Source organism: Peromyscus leucopus, chromosome 2 (genome assembly GCF_004664715.2).
Source record: "Peromyscus leucopus breed LL Stock chromosome 2, UCI_PerLeu_2.1, whole genome shotgun sequence".
NCBI classification, from domain to species: domain Eukaryota; kingdom Metazoa; phylum Chordata; class Mammalia; order Rodentia; family Cricetidae; genus Peromyscus; species Peromyscus leucopus.
This window is the reverse complement of record NC_051064.1, coordinates 15945759-15963631: the sequence shown is the minus strand read 5'-3', so window position 1 is coordinate 15963631 and position 17873 is coordinate 15945759. Positions and strand designations below refer to the sequence as shown.

General features: G+C 40.8%; 1 protein-coding gene across 1 annotated transcript in view; it reads right to left on the bottom strand.

The window, feature by feature from the left end:
• Necab1 (N-terminal EF-hand calcium binding protein 1) overlaps positions 1 to 17873 on the bottom strand; it is a 154632-nt gene that overhangs the window by 3555 nt on the left and 133204 nt on the right. The window contains exons 10-12 of the mRNA XM_028871618.2: positions 17223 to 17335; positions 9649 to 9726; positions 8219 to 8310 (exon numbers count right to left, since the gene is read on the bottom strand). Of these exons, the coding sequence (XP_028727451.1) occupies positions 8219 to 8310; positions 9649 to 9726; positions 17223 to 17335 (283 nt within the window). The remainder of the gene's footprint in view (positions 1 to 8218; positions 8311 to 9648; positions 9727 to 17222; positions 17336 to 17873) is intronic.

The following is a 17873-nucleotide window of genomic DNA, read 5'->3' as shown; positions in this document are numbered from 1 at the left end:
TTCTCTGTTTCTAAACACCACAGGTACTGCCTTCAGTGTTTAGACTTAAGTTTGTGCAGTGACTATGGTTTTGTTGTCATTTCTAACCTTCATTGTTTTATACCATACAAAATGCACAAAACTGGTCATTAAAACTTGTATTAGAAATGGTATGGAGCACTGATTGGACTGAGAGGAGAGTCTTTGTCCTCATAGATGAACACCCCAGCCTCTAAGCTTTGGGCCCAGGGGTATAACCCTGTGCCCCCACACCACCACCCTTTGCAGTCCCAGTTTCAGGCCAGTAGGCAGGTCTCCTACAGACAGGTCAGACTACCACCATCCCCCACCAGACCCTATAACCCACAAACCCCACCCCTTCCAAACTCACCAACCCTCTAAGACTTCAGCTACTCCCTGAGACAGAGCCTGCCAGTGCCAATTAGACTAAGAGCCCTGATTAGAACAAGAGCTTCTATTGGACCAAGAGTATTGATTGGACCAAGAGAGGCTCCCTCAGACACAGGGAGCTTGCACTGAGTAGAGAAAGACATGGGTAGATGCCAATGCAAAAATACAGTCAACAACATAAAGATCAATATGGCACCATCAGAACCTAGTGGTTTTACATCAGCAAGGCCTGAACATCCCAATGCAGAAGAAACAGAAGAAATCAACCTTAAAATGACTTAAGATGATGGTAGAGGTCTTTAAAGAGGAAATAAAAAATTCCCTCAAAGAAATTGAGGAAAAGACAAACAAAAAAATTGGAAGAAATCAACAAATCCCTTAAAGAAAGCCAAGAAAAAGCAAACAGATGAAGGAAACAGTTCAAGATTTGAAAACTGAAATGAAGACAATAAAGAATACAAACTGAGTGAATGCTAGAAATGGAAAATCTGAGTAAATGAACAGGAACTACATAACCAACAGAATGCAAGAGATGAAAGAGAAAAATCTGGCATTGACAATATGATAGAGGAAATAGGTTCATCAGTCATAGAAAACACTAAAGCCATCAGTCATAACACAAAACGTGTAGGAAATTTGAGACACCATGTAAAGACCAAACCTAAGAATAATAGGGATAAAAGAATACCAACTCAAAGGCACAGAAAATATATTCAACAAAATCATAGAAGAAAACTTTCCCAATCTAAAGAAGGAAATGCCTATGAGAATACAAGAAGCTTACAGAACACCAAATAGACTGGATTAAAAAAAAATTCCCTTGCCACATAATAACCAAACCACTAAACATACAGAATAAAGAAAAAAAATATTAAGAGCTGCAAAGGAAAAAAGGCCAAGTAACATATAAAGGCAGACCCATAAGACTAATAGCTGACTTCTCAATGGAGACTCTAAAAGCCAGAAGGTCCTGGGCAGATGTTATGCAGACACTGAGACCATGGATGCCAACCCAGACTATTTTACCCAGCAAAACTTTCAATCACCATAGATGGAGTAAACAAAATATTCCATGATAAAACCAGATTTAATACCTATCCACAAATCAGCCCTACAGAAAGCACTAGAAGGAAAAATCCAACCTAAGGAAGTTAGATACACCCATGAAAACACAGGCAATAGATAATCTCACACCAACAAATACCAAAGAAAAACACAACACTACAAACAAAAAATAACAGGAATTAACAATCACTGGTCATTAATATCCATTAATATCAATGGTCTCAATTCACCTATAATAAGACACAGACTAACAAAATGGATACAAAAACAAGATCCATCCATCTGCTACATACAAGAAACACACCTCAACTTCAAAGACAAACACTACCTCAGAGTAAAAGGCTGGGAAAAGACTTTCCAATCAAATGAACTTAAGCAAGCTGGTGTAGCTATCCTAATTTCTAATAAAATAGACTTCAAACTAAAATCAATTGAAAGAGATTGGGAAGGACATTACATATTTATCACAGGGAAAGTCTACCAAGATGAAGTCTCAATTCTGAACATTCATGCCCCAAATACAAGGGCACCCACATTTGTAAAAGAACCATTACTAAAGCTTAAATCACACATGCCTTTAATCCCAGCACTAACCTTAAAGGTCTGGAGGTCTGTATAGACTGGAAGTGATGTAGCTGGGCGGAGAGAGGAAATGAGATGGCAGAACAGAAATGCATATAGGAGTGGGTATATAGGAAGTAGTCTCTTTGGAGCCTGAGGCATGTGTAAGGTGAGGTTGGCTGTGGCTTTTCCTATTCCTTTGATCCCTCAGTTTTTTACCCCACTATCTGGCTCCGGGTTTTTATTAATAATACTGTCTAGCAATTCATATTACAAATCTTACTCCTAGCTATTCTTCCTTTAGCTTAGGTGGCTCTAGATTTAACTCCACTCCTCATCTTGATCTGAGGATCCACACACTTGTTCTGTTTCTAAGGATCCCTCATCATACTCATTCTGGACTCCCTGAACTCTTTGTAAAACCAGATCACATTACAGCATTTGTATCAGCTCCAGGGTGGAAGTCAAGAGAAAGAGTTTGCAACCTATATAAAGCCTCCATCATGAAATAAACTGGAAAGCTAAGTGTCATTGCTATGAGTGGTTATTGAAAAGGGAAGAGATACTCCAGAAATGCTTTTTGAAGAAATTCTGAGTTATAAAATCAGAACCAGTGACCATCTTGCTTATTGCATTTCTTTGAGAAATACTGTGGGTTGCATTGTGAATGACCAAATGATATTTACACTATGAGATACTGTAATAGCATACTGTTAACATCCTAAAATATTTTATGAACAGATCTGGAATATTAAAACATCCACTTAAAAAATGGAAGCGGATGCAGAGATCCATGGCCGAGCCACAGTTAGAGCTCTGGGAGCCCAATTGGGGGGGGAGAGAGAGAGAGAGAGAGAGAGAGAGAGAGAGAGAGAGAGAGAGAGAGGAGAGAAGAGAGAGAAGGGATTGTATGAGCGAGAGATATTGAGACCATGATTGGAAAAAGCACAGGGACAAATAGCCAAACTAGTGGAAATGCATGAACTGTGAACCAATGGCTGAGGAGCTCCCATGGAACTGGACCAGACTGAACTGTTTGGGAGGCCCCCAGGTAGTGGAGCCAGGATCTATCCTTGGTACATGGGCTGGCTTTTTTGAGCTTGGGGTCTATGCTGGGATACTTTGCTCAGCCTTGGTGTAGGGAGGAGGGGACTGGACCTGCCTCAGTGGAGTCAACCAGGCTGGGCTGACTCCCCAGGGGAGACCTTGCCTTGGAGGAGTTGGGAATGGAGAGTGGATTAGGGAGGACGGCTGGGGGGTGGGAGGAGGGAGAACGGGGGAATTCATGGCTGATATGTGAAATTAAGTTAATTATAAAATAAAGGTATATATTTTAAAAAATGGAAAGATCTTCCATGCTCATGGATAGGCAGAATTCACATAGTAAAAATGGCAATCTTACCAAAAGCAATCTACAGATTCAATGCACTCCCCATCAAAATCCCAACACAACTTTTCACAGACTTGGAAAAAAGAATACTTCATATGGAAAAACAAAAAGCCCAGGATAGCTAAAAGAATCCTGTAAAATACAGCAACCTCTGGAGGCATCACGATCCCTGATTTCAAGCTCTACTGTAGATCTACAGTAATAAAAACAGCTTGGTACTGGCGTAAAAACCAATATGTGGACCAATGGAATCCAATTGAAGACCCTGACATTAATCCGTACACCTATAAACATCTGATTTTTGACAAAGGAGCCAAAACTGTACCATGGAAAAAAGAAAGCATCTTCCACAAATGGTGCTGGCATAATTGGATGTCAACATGTAGAAGATTGCAATTAGCTCCATATCTGTCACAATGCACAAAACTCAACTCTAAGTAAATAAAAAAACCTCAACATAAATCCAGTTACACTGAACTTGATAGAAGAGAAAGTAGGAAGTAGTCTTGAATGCATTGGCATAGAAACCACTTCTTATATGTAACATCAGTAGCACAGACACTGAGGGTAACAATTAATAAATGGGACCTCCTGAAATTGAGAAGCTTTTGTAGGGCAAAGAACACGGTCAATTAGACAAAATGACAGCCTATAGAATGGGAAAAGATCTTCACCATCCCCACATGTGACAGAGGGCTGATATCCAAAATATATAAAGAATTCAAGAAACTAGACATCAAAACACCAAACAATCCAATTTAAAAATAGGCTACAGATCTAAATAGAGAATTCTCAACAGAAGAATCTCAAATGGCTGAAAGACATTTAAGGAATTGCTCAACATCCTTAGTCATCAGGGAAATGCAAATCAAAATGACTCTGAGATACCATCTTACACCTGTCAGAATGGCTATGATCAAAAACACTGAGGACAGCTTATGATGGAGAGGATGTGGAACAAGGGGAACACTCCTCCATTGCTAGTGGGAGTGCAAACTTGTACAGCCAATTTGGAAAGTAGTATGGTGTTTTCCCAGAAAATTGGGAATAAATCTTCCTCAAGACCCAGCTATACCACTCTTGGACATATACCCAATGGAGTACTATTCAGCAGTAAAAAACAATGACATCATGAAATTTGCAGGCAAATGGATGGAATTAGAAAATATCTTGATTGAGGTAACCCAAACTCAGAAGGAAAAACATGGTATGTAGTTACTCATAAGTGGATACTAGATGTAAAGCAAAGGATAACCAGACTACAACCCACAACTCCAGAGAAGCTAGCTAACAAGGAGGACCCTAAGAGGGACACATATATAGCCCAGTGAAGGAGAAATAGATGAGATCTACATGAGTAAACTGGGGTTGGGGAGTAATGGAGGGCAAGGAATGGGGGATGAGAACATAAGAAAATGGGAGATTTGAGGTGGAACCAGGACAGAGTGGAAGAGCGAGGAAAGAGATACCATGATAAATGAAGACATCATGGGAATATGGAGAAATAGAGTGCTAGGGAAGTTCCCAGGAATCCACAAGGATGACCCCACCTTAGTCTACTAAAAATAGTGGAGAGGGTGCCTGAACTGGTCTACTCTGGTAACCAGATTAGTGAATACCCTAACTGTCATCATAGAGCCTTCATCCAGTGACTGATGGAAGCAGATACAGAGATCCATGGCCAGGTCCCAGGCCAAGCTCCAGGAGTCCAATTGATGAGAAAGAGGAGAGATTCTATAAGCAAGGAACATCAAGATTATAATGGGAAAATGTACGGAGATGGCCAGCCAAACTAGTGGAAACCCATGAATTGTGGGCTAATACCTGTGGAGCCCCCATGGGACTGGACTAGGCCCTCTGGATATGTGAGACAGTTGTTTAACTTGAACTGGTTGGGGGTCCCCCAGGCAGGAGGATCAGGAACCATCCCTGGTGCATGAGCTGACTTTTTGGAGCCTAGTGTGGCACCTTGTACAGCCTTGGTGTAGTGGGTAGGGGCTTGGACATGCCTCAATTGAATGTATCAGGTTCATGGGAGACCTTGATTTGGAAGAGGTGGGGATGGGGGGAAGGTTTGGGGGAATGGTTGGGGGCAGGGAGAGGGGGGGTCTGTGGTTGGTATGTAAAATGAACAGAAATTTTCTTTATTATAAAAAAAAGGAAAAAAATATGAAGACGCAGCAAATAAAAAAAAAACAAGAAAAGTTTAAAGAAAAAGAAGTGGTATGACTGCTAAAACTATACATACTGTCTAAATTCCAGATTTCTGTTCAGGGTTTTCTTCCTGCAGTCACTCCTAGGAAACTTTAAAATAGGTTGGGATGCTCCAGTGAATGGTAACATTTTGTTTAAGATAGGTTTTAATTTGTGTTAGAAGACAAGATTAGCTTTTCTTTATGTTCTGTTGAGTTCCATTGTTGAGATTAGGTGTGATGTGGAAATTAATGCAAAGCTGGACAGAACTTAAATTGCATGAAGTTCAGCCTCCATGGATGAGAGTTGATCCAGTTTTATTTGTGCCCATTTTTTCTCTGTAAATTAGGGAACACTGAGAGACAGTGGAGTGGAGTAATGCATGTATCAGTGATGAAATAGTTCATCACATCAAAAGTTCATTCAAAATCATGGTGAAGCTGGATCAGAAAACTTTAGGTTATTTTATATTTACAATGCTTACAATACCACCCGCCCCCAGCTTCTTGTTAACTCATGAGCTCCTTTCTATATTATTTTTCTACTCTATTTTTGCCTACATGTTTTCTGACCTGGATAGACTCAAGACCCCAATAAGAATAAACAATACTTTCACCCTTTTGAACCAATGGGCTTAGTTTTGGGAGATTTGAAAATGGATCTGAAGGTAAACACAAAAATATTAATATCAGATCTTGGAGATTTGCATGTCCAATACTAGTACATTTGGGTATGGAAGTCTTCATTCCTTCTCTTAGAAAAGTTTTACTGTTTTGGGTCATACAGTAGCAGTGCAGCCTTAAAGAAAAAGATGAGCAGATAAATGCTAGCCCTGTTTCCCTTCATTCTATCAACAAAGGCGGTAGTCAGTCATATTTACATCATTGATTTGTATCACAGGCTGAACCTATTTAAAACAGCAAGTTCAAGCTTGCTATAAGAGTGAAGCTAAAACTTTACTAGATACACAGAATGTGGCTGCCTCACTCTCTTCCTTCATGACTTGTCACCACACTTTCCTGGTCTTCCCCCACTATGACACCTTGTAATACAAACTGAGTCAAAGTGCAAAGCCTGAGGAACTCCACCATGTGTGTGGTTTTATTGTTTGTTTGTTGTTTGTTTGTTTGAGGATTAAACAAGCTATACAGTGAGGGATTCTGTACATGTGTGTCCCCCAGAGGCTCTCCTGGCACACCAAAGCTCTGCCTTAGACTGTGAGGATCAGCTACATTGAAGGCTCTCCCACCTAGCTCCTGGCTCCTCAACCGGCTGCGGTTCCAGAATTCATTGCCTGGTCTCCATCTGTTCCTCAGTGCATCAGATCCCTACCACTCCACTAAGACTCTTCTCTTCAGTGGTGATCTTGTCAAATCCAATGTCCTGTGCCATTTTTCAATCACTTCACCCTGAGTGCTCCAAGGAGCATGGTATCCTTGCTTTCCACTCTGATGCTATCTGACCTGTTCTGGTTCTCCCTGGGATGGTGCCCCTTGTTCTTCTTCCTCTGCGTATCTGTTACAGAAAGACATTTCCTGGGCCTCTCTCAGATATTTTGTTCTTATCTTCTCTTGTCCTCACTCAGAATTGATCTCGCTGTGTGTCTGCAGCTGGAATCCCAGCAGGCTCTCGGTGTAAGTTCTTTTATCCTCTGGTCACTGTCCTGCTTGGTTAGTCTCTGCCCCATGATGACTACTTTGTCCATCCGGTCAGTTATGACTGAATGATGTCATCCATTTAAACAGCCTTCAAGGCCTCTAAAGCATTGTTCATATGCCTAATTAAGATATTCTCCACCTTATAGTTGAGTAAGAGAACTTCTTTAAGTCTACAAAGCATGTATTGCCTCTGGTGATAACTACTGTTTTGTGCCTTGAGCTGTGTTTTGTTTTTATGCAAATGTATACCCTTTGTAAACATTTTTTTTTTGTCATACTGCATAGACAGCACTATACCCTTAGAGACTTTGCTTTTACTTTGTACATCAGCTCTTAACAAAATGCTTGGTCAGAACAGGATCCCAATCGGTGCCAATAAATCAGCTAAGCACTTTAGGAACTCCCGGGCCAAGCACACATTATTACCTGGTAAATATATGCACAGTTAGCAACTGAGTGGAAAAGTAGACAGCAAGAGAATTTTCTCAGTGATCTTAAGCTTTGTTCAGCCTTCTTAGGCAATTTCATTCCAAGTTTCTCTCCTCCTAATCTTCTTTCTTCCAGTTATAAAAATAATTTTAGCAACTATCATAATGAACTTTTCTAACATTCTAAAATCTATCCTATGATTACTTATTTCAAATTGCATTCAGCATACTAGTTGAGCATACTAGTTGTAATATAATAAACCATTTAAATAATTTTTGAAGTATATGAATTGACTTATACTTAAATTTTCCTAAAATTGTGGTGACCAAACAGCTATTAGTACTAGGCTTAAAAGAGCTGGAAAAAAATAGTCATTAAGGACAAAAGACAAATGTTTCTTCCCCCTCCCTAAATTTTAAATAAAGAAACAGTAAAGAAAGCACCATTGACAAAGCATGGAAAATCATGTTATCTTTAAAAAAAGGCAGTAGAGAAGCACATAGAAGCATGGAGCATGCTCCAGGGTAGTTACCAGGAACTAGCATAGTAGATGTGAGCTCTGGAGTCTCCAAGAAATCCACATTGCTTCTTTGGAAGGTCTTGCTGTAGTTTGTCTGGAGGTGGCTGTGAAATGGTTGTAGGTTAAAGGTGTGCATTTTTGTTTAAAACGTTCCTAAGTAGACCACAGCAGAGATCAAATTCAACCAAGATGTCAAGATTTGGGGTGGCTTGAGCTAAATGGCCAGATACAGTCTGCTCTTGATGCTTATTTAACTTGAATAGAACCTGACGAGCAATAATTGTCATCAGAAGTTTAGAAGAAAGGGCATTTAAGATAAGCATACAGAACATGCAGCAACAGGAGGCAGGCTAAAATTCCGGAGAAATGTACAGATGAAAGCATTCTAATATCTGCATGTTTAAAGTGCAGGATATCTAATATCAGCAGAGAATAAATGCTTGCAGCTAAGTTGCCCTCCAGGACTCTGCCTGAAAAAATATTGTTGCCATTATGTCTTCATTATAGCACAGAATGCTTCGATTATTTATTTCTGGGTATCAACACTCTACCATTGAGTTACATCCCAAGACTGCTCCTTGAAGGCACACACAGAAGAAATTTAAGGTGAAATACGAATCAGTTGAATTTCCCAGCATTTTTATTTCCATATTTAGCACCCTAAAACACTGATTATTGGAGAGCTGTATTATTCTGTACTACCTAAAACCATCAGAAACTGTTTATGAGATAGAAGAACAAAACATTCCTTCATCACATATTTTTAAATTGCATATTTGTTAGTCATCATTTTTACTTTCAAAGTTGATTTGTAAGCTTTTCCAATGTCTTTATTCCTTTATTTGTAATGTTTAAGGACATTGTAAAAAGTTGTATTAGCCACTGTGTATAGTTTTAAATTTAAATAAAACAAAATGATGTCCACAGAGCTTATATTTTGTGAAGCTTCAAGCCCCATCACTTCTCCTTCCTGAGATGCCCATGACTAATTCCGCTTCACCAAGAACATTAGTAAAATTCAGAAACTTAAAGTGAGATTGTTATCCAAAGCCACGAAACAAATTCCAAAGAGCATAGGATTCAGTGTAACAGGGAAGGCAATTTTAAGATGAGGTAAGTACCTCAGATCTGGTAGTGCAGGTCTGGAATCCTAGATACTTGGGGCTGAAGCAAAAGCATTTCAAATTCAAGGCCAGACTGGGCTACAGAGTAAGTGCAAGACCATCCTGAACAACGTATGCATCCTGGTTTCAAAGCATAAACTTAAAAGGAAGCTGGGATGTATCAGTGACAGAGTGCTTATCTAGCATGCTCAAAGTCTTGGTTCAATCTCTAGCACCACAAAAATAAGCAAAAATACAACTTTCTCAACAGTCTAAAAGTTTCACACGTACATTGCCACACCCCATATTTAACACAAGTCATTTTTCCTTACAACTTACCGATTCCACACACTGCTGTTCTCCCAGAACTCATAAATCATGTAGCGAGATTCATTTGAAAGCTTCTGTATAGAGATGCTGAAATAGAAGAGGCATGATTGGGCCCTGGAACTTAAAGAAGCGGAGAAAGGGGTAGGGGAGACGGCTCAGGGGGCAAGGGGTAAACGACAAGCTGCACGATCCTCATTGCGAGCTGCCTTAGTTTACCTTAATGAATAATGTGGAGAGCAATGAGGGAACACTCCTAACAGCCTCCAGCCTCCATCCATACCTGTGTGCACACATGTATGTTGATACACATATCTGTGACCACTCACAGTGCCCACACAGACAGAAGCGAACCAAATTTTCTAATCTCTATGTGTAGTATACAACAATGTTACCTATATGTATAGGAAACAAAGTAACTTAAGCTGGGTAGACTATCAAATGGATTTATCAAGAATTGAGTAGCCCAGTGCATCTATTTTGGCATACAAGTTTCAGTTTAATATTATCTTTGACCACTTTTATTAAAAGTTCTTAATTTATTATTTGTGTTGTTTTGTGTTTTGCTTGTGTGTATGTCTGTACATCACTTACATGCCTGGTGCCCATGGAGGCCAGAAAAGAGTATCATATTCCCCTGAAACTAAGGTTACACTTGGGAGCCACCGTACTTGAAATCTAACCCGGGTCCTCTGGAAGAGCAGTCAGTGCTCTTAACCACTGAGCCATCTCTCCAGTCCCCATTCAAAAGTTTAACTAGGCATCCTTTGTGCCAAAATTTATTAAAAGTAACTTTTTTTTTTTTTTTTTTTTTTTTTTTTTTTTTTTTTTTTGAGACAGGGTTTCTCTAGAACTCACTTGGTAGCCCAGGCTGGCCTCGAACTCACAGAGATCCGCCTGCCTCTGCCTCCCGAGTGCTGGGATTAAAGGCGTGCGCCACCACTGCCCGGCAAAAGTAACTTGTTTTTAAAGTATTCTGCTCACAGCAGTGTGGAGCATAATAGAGGGCAGTCAGATAAAGCACAGAGAAAAGCTGAGCAGTTGGTAGGAGACATGAGCAAGAGCCCAATCAACATGGAAACAGAGGAGCAGAGGGACAAGCTCGTGGGCTTGTGTAAGAAGAGACAAAAGCACAGTGTATGCAAAAACTGAGTTCTTAAAGGATATCTTCTTAGTCGAATGTTTCGTAGTATGTTTAAATTAGGAAGCAAAATGAAGGATTTAAAAAATAAGGATTGATCAGTGAAATAATCAAGGAAGATTTAGGATTTATCTATTTGTGACCAGCAGGTGGCAGTAAGTACACAAAGGAATTTTAATAGCTTTTTGTTTTTAAAGATCCTGCTCATGAGGCTGAGAGTGGATGTTTAGGTCAGCCTGAGCTACAGAGAGACTCTGAGACTCTATGTAAAAACAAAATAAAAATAAAAAAAATAAAAAACAAAATAAAACAAAACCCTGGCCTTTCTGTAAGCCTTCAAAGTTTCTCTGGATCTCCTTGCCTCAGTATGTTTAATTATGAGGTGAAGGAAATAAAAAATAAAGTTTAGAGTTTATCAAATTATTGATAAGAATGAAATGTGGCAGCTTCGTACACAGAAATAAAGATAATCCCTGCACATAAGTGCCCAATAAATATTACTATGTTAGTAATTATTTTATCAACAATATCATCCTCATCCTCCCATCAGAATGTAAAAAGAGAAAGTGTCCTCCTGCACCGTGGTTTAGATCTCGCCACAGACAGTGCCGGGTGTGCAGGCACCGCGCAGCCGTGTCCTCCTGCACCATGGTTTAGATCTCTCCACAGACTGTGCCGAGTGTGCAGGCACCGCGCAGCCGTGTCCTCCTGCACCGTGGTTTAGATCTCGCCACAGACAGTGCCGGGTGTGCAGGCACCGCGCAGCCGTGTCCTCCTGCACCATGGTTTAGATCTCTCCACAGACAGTGCCGGGTGTGCAGGCACCGCGCAGCCGTGTCCTCCTGCACCGTGGTTTAGATCTCGCCACAGACAGTGCCGGGTGTGCAGGCACCGCGCAGTCGTGTCCTAGGTCCCATCCTGGCTGGCTGTGTTAAGTCAGGCTATGCCTTACTGTAAGTTATCATATATTGCATATAACTGTACTTGTCAAAAGGCTGCACGCTGCTCTAGAAGACTCCATTTTGCAAGTATCTTCTGATTCCATTTTGAGGGAAAAGGAGGAATGTACCCCCTGGGTGGACCAGAAGCTGCACCATCAGTCAGGCACTGCCACCCAGCACAAACTGGTGCAGGACCTCTTCCTGGGATGAAGCCATCCCTTAGGTTCATTGGGAGTGAGTTGCAATGGCAGAGGCACATGGATGTATTAAAATCGTATCACGGAAACCAGGCCCAAGAAGTTGCTAAATACATCAGACTCAGGAAAGGGTGTAACTCCTTCATCTAGACCCCATAAAGTAGCATAATACTTCAATGGTACATACAGCTCCACACCAACCTATTATCTAATACCTGTTGAGTGCATCCCAGACTGGCAAGTGAAGAACTCCCTGACTGTCCCTGGAGCTTCAGCTTGTTTGGGTTCCCTGTTGTTGACATGTCTACGTGACTGCCTGTCCATCCACCTGCTCTCCCATCTGGTCCTGGACCTAAACCCACGTTTTCCAGCTCTAGAGCTTACTCAGTCTTTCACTCACAATGGCAACACTGTTGTGCTCACTTCCCGATACCAGCAACAACCCCTTCCTGGCTGGTACTAAGCCAGCTCTTTAACAGACTCTCTTGGCCTGCTCCTGACACCTCCGAAACTCTGCTGCAGGCTCTTTCACTTGTATTTATTCTGTAAACAACATATTAAAAAAAAAAAAACAAAAAAACAAAAAAGATCCTGTTCATGGCAGTGTGGAGCATGAATACAGAACATTTTGTTCCTTTAATTTCTGTAAGTATGGTATTTTTCACATTTTTAAAAAAATATAATTATTCATTATGCATGATGTACAAATATTACTAACTCAAGATTTTGCTGAATAAATATTTGCTATATGATGATAATACAATAGGGAGTTTGTATTTCTTACCCCAAAAGTTCATGGGTAAGCTTTGTGACTTTTTTCATAAACCTCCAAAGTGACCTGCAAATTAATGTGCACATATACTTTTTCCTGGGAAGAGAATCTATAGCTTATTTAGTGTCTTGAAGGTGTCCCTAATGCTCAAATATGTTGCAAACTTTAACTATGTTTTCTTTAGAGTAAAGATTAAAACACTCAGCCTAGTATTCAGGTCCCTCATTAATTGCCTCCTGCAAACTAGTTACTAATATTACTCATCATCTTAAAAGCCCAGTTATTGTACTATGAGAACCTTACATTTTCTAGACTAGCACAGAAAGGCTTGTAAACCTGTAATTCCAGCATTTGGAGGACAGATGCAGGGGGGTCTTGAGTTTGAGACTAGCTTTGGCTAAGTGATGAGATACTCCTCCAGCAATCACACGTTGGAGATGTACTCATTGGTAGAGCACTGTGTAGCAGGTGGGAGACCCTGTGTTTGATCTACAGCATTGCCCTCCCAGTGAATTCACATGTCAGCACAATGCCCAAGCTTGTTGAAGACTAGGGTTGAGGATTAAAGATATCATGGTGTGATAGATGGTGGACTAAAGAATGTCCTAACAGGACTACCACTCATTAAGTGTGCCACCTTTGGCCCATACTCAACCTCAGTTTTTCCCTCTGTGAATGGCTCTATGAGGACTGCAGAGGACTCTCTTTTACTCTTGGCTTTCTTCCTTCTCTAAGTGCCTGCCCTGCCTTACCCACAAGGCCAAACCAATGAAGAAAAAATGTAATAGTGGGTACATACTCCCCACATTTCTCTACACTGAGGTCTAGGTTTGTCCACCATATTTTATTTTATTCATACATATTTATAATTAATGTTTCAATGCACTCCATTAATTCTTTTTTTTTCTTTTTTTGGTTTTTTTTCGAGACAGGGTTTCTCTGTGTAACTTTGCGCCTTTCCTGGAGCTCACTTGGTAGCCCAGGCTGGCCTCGAACTCACAGAGATCCGCCTGCCTCTGCCTCCCGAGTGCTGGGACTAAAGGCGTGCGCCACCATCGCCCAACCAGCACTCCATTTATTCTTAAGGGTGTCTCAAGAGTAATTTTTGCAATATAATCCACAGTCATGTTTCCTAGGCCTTTGACATTGGAAATATGAACATATTATATTTCTAGAATTATATAGCCTCAGAGATCACTTAGTCCTATTGAAACACCAGAATTTTAGGACAAGGATGATTGGAATTGCTTTCTACCTTCATGAGTAAGGATCCTGTTTCCAAAGTTAGATCATAAAATCATTGAAGGCAGAAGCTATTTCCTGTCTGGCATCAAGGCTGATTCTAAGAGCACATTGTATATGCCATTTACTCAACTGGTGATTCTCTCACAAAAGGTACTGAGCATTTGTAATTGCAGAGAAAGTGAGCAGCATGTAATACTATGTCATTATATATCTACTTACATGAATGATCTGAGTTTTTCTCCAAATAATATATATAACTATATATATATATATATAAATATATGTATCTATATCTATATCTATGATTTCTTGTGCTTGTGTGTGTATAAGCATGCACACCAGGGTGGGTATGTCGAGGTCAGAGATAAGTTGTGGAAGTCAGTTCTTTTTTTTCCATAATGTAGAACCCAAGGATGGAACTCAGATTATCAGGCTTGGTGGCAAGCGCCTTTACCCACTGAGCCATCTTGTCAGCCCTATCCCAAATCTTTAAAGCACCATTGATAGAATACTATAACCAAACCTCTGTCAGTCCTCAAACTTCCAAGTTTCTTAGGGAATACTCAGAGCTGAGGTTCTAAATTTGTTGCCTGGATTTAACAAGATGATTACTGTTATAACTGAAACAGGAAGGAGCTTGGGGATGCATTCCACTCCTAGTTAGCCACAAAAAGTTCAGGAATCCTTAATTCAACTAGGATTATCCTGACAAAGATTAGACACATGGTTTTGAGTGCAGCTTGGGCAAGTTTTTAACACACCAGAGTCTGTTTTTTTTCTAAACTCGATGTAATAAATGCCTGTAGCAATTCCGGTGAAAACTAGATAAGAAAATAGATGAAAATGACTAACCTCGTAAGGTATCACCCTTGGCAGCTGTGTCTTGCAAGAGGAGACTTAGCTAAGCATTATGGGAAAGAAACCTTAAGCCTTTGCTAATTCATAGAGCTTCATCAGCTCAGCACTAGGCAGCTGTGGAGGGTACCCAGGATCATGGCTGCTGACGTGAGTGGCATTTGATGATTCATCAACAAGTAGAGAACTGGAATTGATTGACCGGTTCATGTGAAACACTGAATCTAGACTGGAGAAGTCTCTTCCACAAGGTGTTCCACCAGTGTGGTCATTTTCTGATACTCATTACATCTGATAAAATCTACACTCTAACAATTCCTGCAAAAAAAAAAAATAGCTGAAGAATCAGCAACAAGTGGATGAAGAACCACTAAGAGACACAGCAGTACTTGGAAGAAAAGGCAAGGCTGGGAGTCTGTCCTTCAGGAAGTGGTCCTCTCCTCGCCTCTGCTCATAGCAGGGATAGGTCTTCCTGATTCTGCATGGTTTGCAGCAAGCATTACAGACTACTACCTCTCTGACCTGCCCACAGCAGGATCCTCTTCTCAGGGCTATTCCAGCACCTAGAGCAGTTTCAGACCTTTAAGAACTTTTGTGTCCTTTTAATAAGTATAAAACATCTAACCGAGCCCCAGGAATTCAGCACAGACTTTCCCCCTATCTTGCTATTTCAGAAAGAGTTTACTGAGTTCAATGCTCTGCAACTGCATAGGTTCCTTTTGCGTTTTCCAAGTAGTTTTATTTTTAAATGAGTGGGCTTTTAGAAGCTACATACATTCCTGTCTTGTCAAATCTCTAATTCTTCCAAGGGTGAAAATACTTTTATTTGTGCTCTTCTGATCCTGATAGAAAGTAGAATAACAGTCACAAAAGTGCAACTTTTCCTAGTGTCTGTTACAAAAGGCTGCACTGGGAGGTTGAAAGGAGTTAATGATGCTCACACTGCAGAGGTAGAGGATTAGTCAGGAAGAAGGAGTTAGTGAATCTGGCTCAGATTTACAGTCTTCAGTGCATGGAACATACCATATTGGGCAGTTCACACATAAACATCCATGAAGTGTGTGTGTATGTAGGGATTGAACCCAAGGCCTTATACATGCTAGGCAAGTATTCTACTTTTGAAGTACATTCCTAATGCTTTCTCTGTTTGGGACAAGGTCTCACTAAAATTGCCAGGTTGGACTTAAATTCATTCTATCACCAAGATAATTCATGGACTAGTTATCTTCCTGCCTCAAGTAGCTGGGATCACAGGTTGGTGTGAGCAGGCCTGCCTCCACAAGGTTCTTGATGGTAAAAAGTGAGGTTTACAGCTAGCAAAAATCCCTAAGACACAAAGCTATGCAATCCCAGTTTTAGCCCAAGTTTAATCCTAGTTTACTGCAGAGACCTGAATGGTAGGCTTGAGCATAAATAAAAATCCATTAACCACCAGACAGAAGGGCAAAACAAAGATGTAATGCATGTGTTTTTATGCTCATACAGATGTATACCTCACTAACACACATCTGCTAAAACACACTCCCTGAACATTGAAAGAACATTAGGGAATGCAGTTGAAATAAGCTTGCAGGTGGAGGTAGATTGTTATGGAAGTTTTCTAAACACAGGTAAGTTTGGGTCTTCTGGCACAGCATGAGAGACTGGCTGGATGTATATTTATGGAAGAGCCTGGTCAGATCTGAGGCATGGTAAGATAGAACAGGTAATGCTGGGTTATTGCTAGATGGCTGTGCCTATGGGTTTCTGGGTTTGAAGGTAGCATACTCATAAAGTCTAGCCAAATACCTAGCATTTGACATGACACTCCTTGGAGGGGTACTGCAGAATCCTCATGATAGGAATTCTACCATTGTTTGTGGACAACTGTTCTAGTACTGTTTTATTAGACCAGTTGTAATGAAAAACTACAGATGAGGTGTAACATATTTTATTAGTCTTTTCATAACAGTGGAGAGGAAGCCATGGGATGGAGGAAAGAGATATTGCCATTGTTTTTATGAAGCAATCATAAAATCTTAATTTTGGAGAGCCCTGCTATCCTCACAATAGTGGAAATGGTCATTAGTCCACAGGGTAATTGAGGCCAGACACCCATGAGTAGGAGCCTTGTCTCCACAGATGATTTTCAATGGGTGCTGGTAGCCTGTGTGCAAAAGCGGAGATTGCAATCTATTTGAAACCCTTCTCGTTCAGATGACTCTCCACTTTATTTCCCTTGGTACGCCTAATGATTAAATCAACCCTGGTTCTAAGATCAAACAGAAAATATCCTGTTAAACTCTGCAAATGCCATATCCCAGAGGGCTGAACTGCTCTGCAGAATTGAAGATGAGGATTTGGAAATGCCTGTGCTCCGACACCTCCACCCTCACCCAAACTCCCACGCTCACCACCTGTGTGGAGCTGGTGGGGGCTTGCATGTGAGCGCTTACCGCAGGCACCCACTTTGGGCTGAGGCGCTCTCCACGTAGTGTTTCAGAGCGAGCTGGAACTCTTCCAGATCATCTTCTGTCACGGACATCTGGCGCTGCACGAGCATGATGTGCTGTGGAGGAATAATGGGAGCTTGCAGTCACACGCACGACTGCCAGCCAGAAACTGACCTGGGAAAGCCGTGACTATTCCGTATCTCAAGTTACACAAAAGCCTGAAAATATATAGCAACATAAGCTAAAAAAAAGTGGCCTCTGCGCCGAGGCGTTTCCTTTTTAAAATTAAGCAAGAGAAGCCATTAGAATTACGGAGGAACTTTCAAGAGTAGGTCTCTGTGAGGCGGAGGTGGCTGACCCAGGCACCGGTATCTTGGTATCTTAAAAACTTTCCAAAGTGCCTCTGATGTGCAGCTGAGTCATCACCACCCCCTAAAGATACCAAGTTTTAAAGGGTTCTATTGAAATCTGCATAGCTTCAGCTTCTTGGATATTTTCTGGTATCAGATACTGTGACAATCGTTACAATCAAATTTGCTTTTAAAAACGTGGGCTTATGGATACGTTTCCAGTGCTGCATCGGTGATTAAAGGGCTATCATATTACCCATTTACAACATGTGCTATTCAGGATGCCACAACACTGTGCGATGCT